This window comes from Pristiophorus japonicus, chromosome 1 (genome assembly GCF_044704955.1).
Source record: "Pristiophorus japonicus isolate sPriJap1 chromosome 1, sPriJap1.hap1, whole genome shotgun sequence".
NCBI lineage: Eukaryota > Metazoa > Chordata > Chondrichthyes > Pristiophoridae > Pristiophorus > Pristiophorus japonicus.
In genome coordinates, this window is record NC_091977.1 from 477,567,413 (window position 1) to 477,582,206 (window position 14,794).

Consider the following 14,794-nt stretch of genomic DNA (forward strand, 5'->3'; position numbering starts at 1 on the left):
TTTTATAACCGGAAGGTTGTTCGTGTCCTCCTTCGTGAATACCGAACCAAAGTACTTGTTCAATTGGTCCGCCATTTCTTTGTTCCCCGTTATGACTTCCCCTGATTCTGAAGTATAGTGAACAGTGAGGAGGATCGTGATAGACTTGAAGACGACATTGACAGGCCGGTGGAATGGACAGACAGGTGAAATTTAATACAGAAAAGTGCTAAGTGATACAAACAAGGGTTTGGCAGCGCTAAATGATATAAACTTAAATGCAGGCAGTGTCGGGAATAAGGCAAATGAGCTGACAACACATAAGGAATATGATACAACCATTACTGAAAGCACAGGTATGGCAGCTCAACATTCCTGGCTACAGGGTTTTCAGACAAGACAGAGAGGGGAATAAAAAAAGGAGGGGGAGGGGGGGTCGCAGTACTGATTAAAGAAACAATTACAGCAGTGAAGAGGGATGATATGTAAGAAGGATCATCAAATAAGGCCATATGGATTGAATTGAAAATCAAAAAAGGGGTGATCACACTGCTGAATGTGTATGAAAGAACCCCAGTCCGAGGGAGATAGAAGAGCAAATACTAAGGCATATTTCTGAAAAGTGCAAAAACTACATGGCAGTAATAGTAGGGGATTTCAACTACTCTAATATTAACTGGGATAAAATGAGTGTGAAAGGTACAGAAGGTGCAGAATTCCTAAAATGCATTCAGGAGCACTTTTAAAATAAAAAAAGCCAGTATGTAGCAAACCCAACAAGGGAAGGGACGGTACGGTATTAAACTATAGAACCAATGGGAAGCTGTTCAACCTACGTCGCTCCCAAGCTAGATCCAAGATCGTCCCATCCTCTGTCATCGAACGACAGTACACGGATGACGTTTGCGTCTGCGCACAGAGGCCGAACTCCAAGCCATTGGCAACACCTTCACTGAGGCGTACGAAAACATGGGCCTTATACTGTCTTACGGATGTTTAAAGGTCCTCCCCCAACCTGACCCCGCCACATAGCACTGTCCCCCCAGTCATCAAAATCCACGGCTCGGCCTAGGGCAATGTGGACCACTTTCCATACCTCAGGAGTCCACTATCAGCAAGGGCAGATATCGATGACTAGGTCCAACACCACCTCCAGTGCGCCAGCCTTCGGTCACCTGAGGAAGAGAGTGTTTGAAGACCAGGACCTCAAATCTGGCACCAAGCTTATAGTCGACAGGGCAGTAATGATACCTGCCCGCCTATATGGCTGAGAGACGTGGACTATTAACAGCAGACACCTCAAAGTACTGGAGAAGTACCACCAGCAGTGCCTCCGGAAGATCCTGCAAATCCACTGGGAGGATAATGAACAGTGTTTTCGATCAGGCCAACATACCCAGCATCGAACCACTGACCACACTCGACCAGCTCTGTTGGGCGGGCCACATCATCCGCATGCCCTGCACGAGACACCCTGAGCAAGTGCTCTACTCGGAACTCCGACACGGCAAGCGAGCCCCTGGTGGGCAGAGGAAATGCTTCAAGGACACCCTCAAAGCCTCCTTGATAAAGTGCAACATCCCCACCGGCACCTGGGAATCTCTGGCCCAAGACTTCCCAAAGTGGAGGAAGGGCATCCAGGAGGGCGCTGAGCACATAGAGTCTCGTTGCCGAGAGCATGCAGAAACCAAGTGCAGACAGCGTGTGGCATGCATACCAGGCTCTTTCCCCCACCCCTCCCCACCCCCAACCCTTTCCTTCAACCATTGTCTGCCCCACCTGTTAGAGACTGTAATTCCCACATTGGACTGTACAGCCACCTGAGAACTCACTTTTAGAATGGAATCAAATCTTCCTCGATTTCGAGGGACTGCCTATGATGATGAGGAGTTATGGAAAAGGACAAAGATAGACCAGGAATAAACGTTCTCAATTGGGGAAAAGCCAATTTTGTTAAGCTGAGATGGGATTTAGGCAAAGTTGACTGGAAACAATCACTTGAAGATAAATCAGTGTCAGAGCAGTGGGAGGCATTCAAAGAGATCATCCTTAGGGTTCAGAGCAAGTATGTTCCCATAAAGAGAAAGGATGGGACCAACAAATCAAGAGCCCCTTAGATGTCAAGGGACATACACGGTAGGATAAAGAAAAAAAGGGAGGCTTATGACAGATACTGAGGGCTCAATACTGCAGAAACGAGAGAGAAGTACAGAAAGTGCAGGAGTGGAATTAAAAAGTAATTTAGGAAAACATGAAAAATTTTGGCAATTAAAATCAAGGAAAACCCAAAGATGTTTTATAAACCCATTAAGAGCAAGAGGATAACTAAGGAAAGAATAGGACCTCAAGAGACCTTAAAGGTTGTGTGTGTGTGTGGAGGCGGAAGATGTGAATATGCTTCTTAATGAATACTTTACATCTGTTTTCACAAAAGAGAGGGGCGATACAGACTGTGGAATGAGGGAGGAGTGTGAAATATTAGATGAAATAAACAGTGAGAAGGGAAGTATTAAGGGGCTTCGCAGCTTTGAAAGTGGATAAAACCCCACACCCGGATGAAATGTATCCCAAGTTGTTAAGAGAAGCAAAAGAGGAAGAGGCTCTGACTATCATTTTCCAATCCTCTCTGGCTGCAGGTGTGGTGCCGGAGGACTGCGAACGTTGTATCTTTGTTTAAAAAGGAGAAAGGGATAGACTGAGTAATTACAGCCAGTCAGCCAAAGCCTTGTGGTGGGAAAATTATTGAAAAAAATTCTGAGGGACAGAATAAACCTTCATTTAGAAAGACATGGATTAATCAAGGACAGTCAACATGGATGTGTTATGGGAAGGTTGTACATGGTTAACTTGATTGAATTTTGTGAGGAGGTAACTTATGTATGTAAACCTGCAAATACCATGTCTAACCACCAGAGGGCTTATCCCCTGGAGTCGCAAGGGATTCCACAATCCCTTGGGAGCACCTGTATATGAGGAGGCCTCACAGGCTGGAGAGGCGCACTCAGATCTGTACGAAAGGACGACGCTCACACCTTACTTTGAGCTTGCAGTATCGAGTTTGACTCTTCATTCAAGACATAACAGTAACAAGGAGGGTCGATGAGGGTTGTCCTTTTCTTGTTATTCGATCCTGCCTGAATGTTGAATACCCATGGATGTTGAGTTCCCAGCCCTGATCATCCTGGAGCCACGTCTTCGTAATCCCAATCACATCATATCCGTTAACATCTATTTGCACAGTTAATTCATCCACCTTATTACGGATACTCCTTGCATTAAGACACAAAGCCTTCAGGCTTGTTTTTTTTAAAAACACCCTTTGTCCTTTTAGAATTATGATGTAGTGTGGCCCTTTGTTTCTTGCCTTTGTTTACTCGGCCTTCCACTATTGCTTTTTACCTTTCTACCATCTGTTTCTGGCTCCATATTACTTCGCTCTATCTCGCTGCATAGGTTCCCATCCCCCTGCCATTAGTTTAAACACTCCCGAACTGCATTAGCAAATGTAACCCCAGGACATCAGTTCCAGTCCTGCCCAAGTGCAGACCGTCCCTTTTGTACAGGTCCCACTTCCCCCAGAACTGGTTTCAATGTCCCAGGAATTTGAATCTCTCCCTCTTGCACCACTGCTCAAGCCACGTATTTATTCTAACTGTCCTGCTCCCTCTACTCTGATTAGCACGTGGCACTGGTAGCAATCCAGAGATTACTACCTTTGAGGTCCTACTTTTTAATTTAACTCCTAGCTCCCTAAATTCAGCTTGTAGGACCTCTTCCCGCTTTTTACCTATATCGTTGGTACCTACATGTACCACGACAACTGTCTGTTCACCCTCCCTCTCCAGAATGCTCTGCAGCCGCTCCGAGACATCCTTGACCCTTGCACCAGGGAGGCAACATACCATCCTGGAGTCTCGGTTGCAGCAGCAGAAACTCCTATCTATTCCCCTTACAATAGAGTCCCCTATCACTATAGCTCTCCCACTCTTTTTCCCACCCTTCTGTGCAGCAGAACCAGCCACGGTGCCATGAACTTGGCTGCTGCTGCCCTCCCCTGATGAGTCATCCTCCTCAACAGTATCCAAAGCGGTGGTCTATATGGATTTTATGGTCTATATGGATTTTAGCAAGGCATTTAATAAGGTCCCACATGGCAGAATGGTTACGAAAGTAAGAGCCCATAGGATCTAGGGCAAAGTGGCAAGTTGGATCCAAAATTGGCTCAGAGGCAAGAAGCAAAGGGTTGATGGGTGTTTTTGTGACTGGAAGTCTGTTTCCAGTGGGGTTCCACAGGGCTCAGTACTAGGTACCTTGCTTTTTGTGGTATATATCAATGACTTGGACTTGAATGTAGGGAGTATGATTAAGAAGTTTGCAGACTTCAGGGATGCGGGACTTCAGTTATGTGGATAGACTGGAGAAGCTGGGGTTGTTCTCCTAAGGGCAGAGAAGATTGAGGGGAGATTTCAGAGGTGTTCAAAATCATGACGGGTCTGGACAGAGTAGAGAGAGAGAAAAACTCTTCCCATTGGCAGAAGTGTTGAGAACCTGAGGACACAGATTTAAGGTGATTGGCAGAAGAAGCAAAGGCAACACGAGGAAAAATATTTTTTATGCAGCAAGTGGTTATGATCTGGAATTCACTGCCTGAAAGGGTGGTGGTGACAGATTCAATTGTGACTTTCAAATGGAAATTGGATAAGTACTTAAAGGAAAAGAATGTCAGGGCTATGGGGAAAGGGCAGGCGAGTGGGGCTAGCTGAAGTGCTCTTGCAGAGAGCCGGCACAGGCTCGATGGGCCGAACGGCCTCCATCTCGGCTGCAACCATTCTATGATTCTCTATGATTTGAATAGAATACCTTCCTCAACCCCCGTTAGCATTCCTGTCAGATCGTCTGTCTAAGATCTTGAAAGAATGACTGTTTTAGTGAACAATCCACCTCTGGCAATAAAAACCCACAGAAAACAAGTTCTGAAGAAGCCTCTCACTCAAGCCCTTAATCCTCTTTTTCTCTCTCTATCAATTCACCCTCAATTTTTCACCAATGACTGAACAGCTTTCCCGAAGCAGCGTCACCTCGGGAGCCAAGCCGAGTCTGATGAGCTGGAGACAGCATCCAGAATGACCATGCCAAACACCATATCCTCAGCTACAGCTAAATCTGCTTAACAACACTTAGAAAGCACAAAAATTTTCACTGTGAAGCGAAGGCAAAATGTTAAATCAGGAACTTTAAACAGCTGATGTTTAGTATCCAGCAGGGCCTGATTTCACCATTTTTGCCCATTAAAGAAAAACACACTTAAAAACAAATGAGCAGCCACTGATCTTTTCATACCTCCCATTGATGGCTGTTCAACAGAAATGAGACTGAAGATCTTAGCATAGACTTTATGGGGCATGAAGTGGCATGTTAATCAGGGCATGACAGTATCTAAAGGAAGGTCAGTTATCTTGGAGGTTTATCAGTTTAAAGGCAGACAATTAAAAAATGGATGATGCTGACAAAGCCACATTGAATGGTCAAACACAGGTGCCCCGAGATGGTAATGGGGAGTCCTTATCGTGATGCTCCCACAATGGTGTTAGGTAAGGAATTCCAGGATTTTGCTCCTTCATGGTCCGTACAGCAAAATTCTGGAGTTTCCTACCCAACACCATCATCGGAACACGATCACAAGGACTGGAACAGTTAAAGACAGCAGCCCATTACCACATGTGTTGCATCCCGAGGTGTCAAGTACGGTCTTGAACAAATTTTCCCCTTATGAAATTTCAATTAATAAACCAGCGCGCGTGTGTATGTCTGGATTGAGATTTGCTAATGCACAGATTTTTTTTTGTGCTTAGTTTACATGGATTTTTTTCCCCCCACGATAAATGAATGCTAAGCAAAAACGTGTTAGTGGATTTCAAATCAAGGGCAATGGTATGTGGCTGAAAATACACACAATTCACTGGATATGTGGTTTCAAAAAAAGCAGCAGTTATAGACTTTACACTTCTAATGTTGGACTGCATCTGTAGATAATATTTTGAGCTGCGTAACACCAGAATGAAGTACAGCTGGTAGTGGCAGGCACTGGCAGCAGTTTGAGGTATTGATCAAAAGCATCATGCAGGAAATGTACTGGCTGAAGGACAATTTTTCTGAAGGAATATCAATACCGAAACACTAAATCACAGTGACACTGACACTTAAACTGATTGGCCATGCAAATAAAAGGGAGGTTCAGTCTTTAAATGAGCTATAAAGAAACATACTGGTGTTCAGTGTCCAGTCGCTCTGCAGTCCGGACTGCTTGACCGTGAATCTTTCTCTGATGCTTTGAATGGTTGAGTCACCCTAACATTTGCCAGTTTCTCAGATTTCCAACTAAATTTCAATATGTACACAATCCTTTCCTGATAGATCATGCCACCACCTTACCCTGTAATAGCTTAAACACTGCTGATCACAACTGAAATTGCAACAGAAACATTTCAAAATTAACTCAATCTAGAAAAATAGGGGGCACAAAAACCCAGGTAAAATGAGGACAGACTGCACAACGACCAGGCACTGCAAGCATCGGGAAGTTCTCTAACTCACTACTGACTAAATCTGCATTGTATTTGCATCTCATGAGAAAAGTCCACCTCAATTGTCAGTGCTTTAAATAGCAGCAGCACATCCCAACCCAGGATGGGGGTGTGTCCCAATGTCAGGCACACTGATGTCAGTAAGGACAGGATTTGGCTCAGCTTAGCCACCCATTAGGTTGCTGCTGCCTTTAAACCTGCATCTGAGTAACAATTAGTGCCTTCAAAACATAACCACTATAATACTGTACCATGGTACTAGTCCACTTACTGGACTAGTAATCCAGACCAGAGGCCTGGACTAATAATCCAACGAACGTAAATTCAAATACCTCCAGGGCAGTGAGAGAATTTGAATTTAGTTTACAAGTCAAAAATTTTCTCTCAAGATGACCCTGGGATCCTCTCACACAGCAAGACTTTGGGAGCCACTTCATCACAAGTAAGACCCCCACCTCGCCCTCACACAGCCTGTGTGTGACTCCTGGCTCTCACCAACCTGGTGGAATCTCAATTACCCTTTCTCAATTGTATTAAACTGCAACACCACCTCATTAAGGCCAGGTGGGATAAATTCTGGCCTTGATAGTGATTGCTCTGCTCCCCTTTTTATTCCCCCCTCCAAAAAAAATGCAGACATTTTTTATTGTACAATAATACACATTTATATTAATGAATTAGAGCATAGACAGATGCAAATTGACACCAAGTCAAAGGAGGAGATATTGGCAAGGGTGCCGAAGAGGTAGGTTGTAAGGAGGATCTTCAAAGAAAGAGGGTTGGCAAGATTTAGGGAGGGAATTCCAGAGCTTAGGCTGACGGCGCAGTTGACAAAAGTGGGGCACAAGGGGCCAAAATTAAAAGAATGCAGCGGTCTTGAGCTGGAGGAAGTTAGAGATAGAATGGGGCAATGCCATGGAGGGAGTTGAACACGAGTGTTAGAATTTTAAATTCAGGGCGTTGGTCAAACGGCAGCTAATGTAGAGCAGCAAGCACAGGTATGACGTGTGAATGGGATTTGGAGAGAGTTAGGATACAAGCAGCAGTGTTTTGATGAGCTCAAGTTTACGAAGGATACAAGATGAGAGGCTGGACATGAACATTGCAAGAGTCGAGTCATGAGGCAACAAAAGCATCGATGAGGATTTCAGCAGCATATGGGCTGAGCCAGTGGCAGAGACAGGTGAGGTTAGAGGTGGACGTAGGTTGTCTTTGTGATGGTGATGTGGCGGCATCATTGCCCTGCATGAGTACAATTAGAATTATAGAATTGTACAGCACAATGGAGGCCATTCAGCCTGCCATGCACATACAGGTTCTGGAAAAAAGCATTCCCCTGCCATTAGCCTTGTAAATTTGTGTGTTCAAATATTTATCCATTTCCACTTCAAAAGCTGTTATGAATTCTGTCTCTATCACGGTTTCTGGCAGGGCATTCCATATCTTTACAAAACTCAACTTAAACATTTTTTCTATCTTTCGCCCTTTGATCTTGGAAATAGTTTGTCCCAATTTAAGCAAAACCCTTCAAAATTCTAAATCAGATCTTCTCTTAACTTCTTTGCTCGAACGAAAAACAAAATACTGTCAGTGTCTTCAGAACGCAAGCCCCTCAACTCCAATTTCAAATAATCCCTTCTGCACCCACTCAGTGATCTTGACAGCCTTTCGAAAATAGAGCGTCCAAAACTGGACTCAATATTCTAACTGGTTTAAACAGTAATTTATTTAGGTGTAGCATTAAGTCTTCACTCCGTGCCCCTTTTTAAAAATAAAATTAATCTCTTGCTTTTGTTGAAAAGAACAGCTTTATGAACTTATCACCACTGCCCGCCCCCCCCAACCAGATTTCAAAATAGTCAGTCTTGCTGATGATCCTGCAGTCCACCAAACCTGGGTGCTCAGTGTCTACAAGTCCCGTTAACATTGGCTCCATAACAATAAATAAAATGGGGGGAGGGAAAGAGGAAGGAAATAAGAGTTAAAGAAACAGAATGGTAAGAGAGAGACATAACTGAAGATATACATGCAAAGAAAAACTAAGACTACAGGAAATTATGTAACTAACTTGCTATACTATCGGAAGGATGTTGGCAATCATGATATTACAATACAGATTCAGTTGAATGCTGCTTAGAATGTGGAAACATTTAATCCAAAGAAAGACTTGAAAAATTGGGGCAATTTCATTCGAACAGAGAAGATTACGATGTTATTTGATAGGTGTTTAAAATTTAGCAAAAGCAGTTGTCGAGAGATTTGGCAGACGGAGTTTAATGTGGGAAAATGTGAGGTTATCCACTTTGGCAGAAAAAATAGAAAATAGAAGAGCAAATAATAATATAAACGGAGAAAAATTGCCAAGTGCTGCAGTTCAGAGGGTCCTGGGGGTCCTTGTGCACGAAACACAAAGTTAGTCTGCAGGTACAGCAAGTCATCAGGAAGGCAAATGAAATGTTGGCCTTTATTGCAAGGGGGATAGAGTATAAAAGCACAGAAGTACTGCTACAACTGTACAGGGTATTGGTAAGGCCACACCTGGACTACTGCGTTCAGTTTTGGTCTCCGTATTTAAGGATATACCTGCACTGAAGGCTGTCCAGAGAAGGTTCACTAGGTTGATTCCAGAGATGAGAGGGTTGACTTATGAAGATAGATTGAGTAGGTTGGGCACATTGGAGTTAAAAATGAGGGGTAATCTTATTGAAACATAAGATAATGAGGGGGCTAGACAAGGTGGATGCAAAGAGGATATTTCCACTCATAGGGGAAACTAAAACGAGGGGACATAGTCTTAGAATAAGGGGCCACGTCCATTTAAAACTGAGATGAGGAGGAATTTCCTCTGAGGTTTATAAATCAATGGAATTTACTGCCCCAGAGAGCTGTGGAGGCTGAGATTTTTGAGATAAGGGAATAAAGGATGATGGGGAGCAGGCAGGGAAGTGGAGCTGAGTCCATGATCAGATCAGCCATGATCTTATTAAATGGCGGAGTAGACTAGAGGGGCCGAATGGTCTTCTCCTGCTCCTATTTCTTAAGTTCTTAACCCAGCACTGGCAAATCAACCTATATGGTACAAGGAAATAGCAAAAGATGAATAAAAGGATTAACAGAATTGATTAGTGCAAGAATATAGCAGATGCATTCGTTATAATCTACCAAAATTCTCTGGACTCTGGGGAGGTACCAGTGGATTGGAAAGCAGCTAATGTAACGCCTCGGTTTAAAAAAAAGGGGGCAGACGAAAGGCAGATAACTATAGGCCGGTTAGTTTAACATCTGTAGTGGGGAAAATGCTTGAAACTATTAAGAAATAGCGGGACATCGAAATAGGAATAGTGCAATTAAGCAGACGCAGCATGGATTCATGAAGGGTAATCATGTTTAACTAATTTACTGGAATTCTTTGAGGATATAACGAGCATGGTGGATAGAGGTGTACCGATGGATGTGGTGTATTTAGATTTTCAAAAGGCATTTGATAAGGTGCCACACAAAAGGTTACTGCAGAAGATAAAGGTACGCGGAGTCAGAAAAAAATGTATTAGCATGGATAGAGAATTGGCTGGCTAACAGAAAGCAGAGTCGGGATAAATGGGTCCTTTTCGGGTTGGAAATCGGTGGTTAGTGGTGTGCCACAGAGATCGGTGCTGGGACCACAACTGTTTACAATATACATAGATTGCCTGGAAGAGGGGACAGAGTGTAGTGTAACAAAATTTGCAGATGACACAAAGATTAGTGGGAAAGCGGGTTGTGTAGAGGACACAGAGAGGCTGCAAAGAGATTTAGATAGGTTAAGCGAATGGGCTAAGGTTTGGCAGATGGAACACAATGTCAGAAAGTGTGAGGTCATCCACCTTGGGGGGGGGGGGGGGGATAAAAAAAAACAGTAAAAGGGAATATTATTTGAATGGGGAGAAATTACAACATGCTATGGTGCAGAGGGACCTGGGGGTTCTTGTGCATGAATCACAAAAAGTTAGTTTGCAGGTGCAGCAGGTAATCAGGAAGGCGAATTGAATGTCGGCCTTCATTGCGAGAGGGATGGAGTACAAAAGCAGGGAGGTCCTTCTGTAACTGTATAGGGTATTGGTGAGGCCGCAACTGGAGTACTGCGTGCAGTTTTGGTCACCTTACTTAAGGAAGGATATACTAGCTTTGGAGGGGGTACAGAGACGATTCACTAGGCTGATTCCGGAGATGAGGGGGTTACCTTATGATGATAGATTGAGTAGACTGGGTCTTTACTCGTTGGAGTTCAGAAGGATGAGGGGTGATCTTATAGAAACATTTAAAATAATGTAAGGGATAGACAAGATAGAAGCAGAGAGGTTGTTTCCACTGGTCGGGGAGACTAGAACTAGGGGGCACAGCCTCAAAATACGGGGGAGCCAATTTAAAACCGAGTTGAGAAGGAATTTCTTCTCCCAGAGGGTTGTGAATCTGTGGAATTCTCTGCCCAAGGAAGCAGTTGAGGCTAGCTCATTGAATGTATTCAAGTCATAGATAGATTTTTAACCAATAAGGGAATTAAGGATTATGGGGAGCGGGCAGGTAAGTGGAGCTGAGTCCACAGCCAGATCAGCCATGATCTTGTTGAATGGCGGAGCAGGCTCGAGGGGCTAGATGGCCTACTCCTGTTCCTAATTCTTATGTTCTTATGTTAAGAAATTTGTGTTGTGTAATGGTCTAAAACAAATCTCTAATGTTATGATGCGACTTATGATTGTGTCGACAGAGTGCTTTCACTTGTTGGGGGGGGGGGGGGGGGAGAAGAAAACTAGATGCCATCAATATAAGATAATCACCAATTCAGAAGAAACTTCCTTACGCAGAGAGTGGTGAGAATGTGGAACTCGCTACCATTGGAAGAAGTTGAGGCAAAGAAATGCATTTAAGGGGAAGCTAGATGAGCATGAGGGAAAGGAATGGAGGGTTATGCTGATAATTAGATGAGGAAAGAGGAGAGGAGACTCAAGTGGAGCTAGGACTGTTTGGGCCAAATGGCCCGTTTGTGTTGTATACTCGAATTCTATTTCTCTCCACCTCTCCTTTAAGACCCTCCTTGAAAAAGACCGGACAGCTTTTGGTCTCCCCTCCTTTGGCTCAGCATTCATGTTTTTACCCCTGAAGCCTCTGCGAAATGCCTTGGGACGCTTTTCAATTTTAACGGCACCTAAATGCCACGATTGTGTTAAATCCTGTATGCAGTGAATGTCGGTTTGAGTGGATAACCTCAACTGTTCGGCCAACTGATGAGCTCAGATGACAAGCCAAAAGAGGATACAGAAGAGTGATATGAATTATTTCCATTCCTGCTTGATGGAAAATTCCACAGCCAGGAGTCTGTTGAGTTTTACAGGTTAACTCCGAGTTCAAAATGCATTGATGCAGCAACAATGTTCTCACTGTGGATGGCTTTTTGCATAATTGTGTGTGTTGGTTAGTAAATGACTGATCACTGTACGAGACTTGGTTATACTGACAATCTGTATAATTGACATGTTTCAATAATGTTCTTCTCTCCTATTAATTCCTTTGTCACCCCCCGCCATCCAATACATGCATGATACCAGTTCCAACCACAGTACAGTTATATAATGTTGGCAGCCTCCAATACGTTGCCTTGGTGACCACAGTTCATATGTAAATCTAGACAGTGAGTGGGGGAAGGGTAGCCTCAAAGCTCAGCCTCAACCAAGGCCCACACATGAACATAGTTTCTAGCAAAAACTCTAGAAAACATCCTGGAGCTGGAAACCATGGTCGATTCGCCCTTCCTAGCACCCCACAGATATCTAATATTCATTAAATCCAAACCAGAGACCTTCCAGCTTCTTTTGGCTTAGTAGCACATCACATGATGTCTTTACCAAGTAAGGCATCAAGAGGAGCTCGAATGAAACTTGTCTTGGTGTTTAACTGAGATGACAACCATTAACTGGACACAGTCACGTTTGGTCCTTTATTGATCTGCACAATTGGTTAAATCAAATGCTTATTTCCTCAATGCAACAACATTGTACTGACCTAGTTGTTGCTGCATCTGATGGTGCATCATCGGATAAGGAGGTGGCGGTGTTGAACCTTGTTGCATCATACCCATAGAACCCAGCTGCTGCATTCCGGGGGCAGAAGGGGTGTTTTGCGAATGCTGCTGCTGCTGCTGCTGCTGCTGCTGTTGTTGTTGTTGATGCTGCTGTTGCTGCTCTAGCTGCTGCCGAGCTCTCATTTCAGCATATTTCAACTGCTCCATATGGAAGGCCTGGCGCTCCGTGAGCAGCTGCTGTCGCTGCTGTTCCAGCTGAAACAAAGTACAAAGACGACACACATAAACACTGTTATTACAGCTATTACTGAGACATGGCTGAAAGAAGGGCAGGAATGTTAAGAAGGATCATCGTGAGGTCATATGGGTTGAACTGAAGAACAAAAAAGGGCCAATCACACTGCTGGGAGAGTACTATAGAGCCGCAAATAGTCAGAGGGAGATAGATGGGCAAATATGTCGGCAAATTTCTGAGAACTGCAAAAGCAATAGGGCAGTAATAGTAGGGAATTTCAAAGACCGTAATATTAACTGGGACAGAATTAGTATGAAAGGTATAGAGGGAGCAGAATTCTGAAAATGCATTCAGGAGAACTTTTTTCGCCAGTACATAGCAAGCCCAAGAAGAGAGGAGGGGCTTCTGGACTTAATTTTAGGGAATGAAGCTGGGCAGGTGGAAGGGGCATCAGTGGAAGAGCATTTTGGTGGTAGTGATCATAATTCAGTTAGATTTAGGGTAGTTATTGAAAAGGACAAAGATGGACCAGGAATAAACAATTGAGGAAGCGCTAATTTTACTAAGATGAGATATGATTTAGCTAAAGTGGACTGGAAACAGCTACTTTAAAGTAAATTAGTGTCAGAGCAGTGGGATGCATTCAAGGAGAAGTTAGTTAGTGAGGATTCAGAGCAAGTATGTTCCTGAAAGAAAAAGGGTGGGACTAACAAATCAAACCCCCTGGATATCAAGGGATATACAAGGAAGGATAAAGAAAAAAAGGGAGGCAAATACCGAGGGCTCAATCCTGCAGAAACTCGAGGAGTATGGAAAGTGCAGGGGTGAAATTAAAAAGGAAATTAGGAAGGCAAAGAGAGCATGAAAAAAATGTTGGCAAGTAAAATCAAGGAAAACCCAAAGATGTTTTATAAATACATGAAGAGCAAGAGGATAACTCAAGAGAGAGTAGGGGCTATTCGTGACCATAAAAGGTAATCTGCGTGTGGAGGCGGAAGACGAGGGTATGGTTCTTAATGAATACTTTGCATTTGTTTTCACAAGAGGGCCAATGCAGACATTGCAATCAGGGAGGAAGAGTGTGATGTATTAGATGAAATAAACAAACAGAGAGAGGGGAAACATTAAAGGGTTTAGCATCTTTCAGAATTATTGGCAAATATTCTGAGGGACAGGATAAATCTTCATTTAGAAAGACACGGATTGATCAGCATGGATGTGTTAAGGGAAGGTCATGTCTGACTAACTTGATTTAATTTTGTGAGGAGGTGACAAGGAGTGTCGATGGGGGTAGTACAAATAATATAGTCTATATGGACTGTGGCAAAGCTTCTGAAAAGGTCCCATATGGTAAGATTGGTCATGAAGGTTAAAGCCCGTGGGATCCATGGCAAAGTGGCAAGTTGGATCCAGGAAGCAAAGGGTAATGGTCGATGGATGTTTTTGTTACTGGAAGGCGGTTTCCAGTGGGGTTCCACAGGGCTCAGGACTAGGTCCCTTTTTGTGTGGTATATATCAATGATTTGGACTTGAATATAATGGGTATGAAGTTTGCAGATGATACTAAAATCGACTGTGCGGTTGATAAAGAAGAAGAAAGCTGTAGACTCAGGATGATATCAGTGGACTGGTCAGGTGAGCAGAACTGTGGCAAATGGAATTCAATCCGGAGAAGTGTGAGGTAATGCATTTGGGGAGGGCGAACAAGGAAAGGGAATACATAATTAATGAGACGTGCAGCGGATCAGAGGGACCTTGGAGTGCATGTCCACAGACTCCTGAAGGAAGGACAGGTTGATAAAATGGTTAAGAAGGCATACGGGATAATTGCCTTTATTAGCTGAGGCATAGAATACAAGAGCAGGTTATGTTTGAACTGTATAAAACATTGGTTAGGCCACACAGCTAGAGTACTGTGTGAAGTTCTGGTCACCGCATTAC

General features: G+C 43.7%; 1 protein-coding gene across 7 annotated transcripts in view; it reads right to left on the bottom strand.

Annotated features, from left to right (window-relative positions):
- Window positions 1–14,794, bottom strand: part of LOC139276526 (SWI/SNF complex subunit SMARCC1-like) — a 257,461-nt gene that overhangs the window by 27,457 nt on the left and 215,210 nt on the right. For all 7 annotated transcript variants that reach the window (XM_070894634.1, XM_070894638.1, XM_070894637.1 and 4 more), the window contains one exon: window positions 12,600–12,873. In XM_070894634.1, coding sequence (XP_070750735.1) covers window positions 12,600–12,873 — 274 coding nt within the window. The remainder of the gene's footprint in view (window positions 1–12,599; window positions 12,874–14,794) is intronic.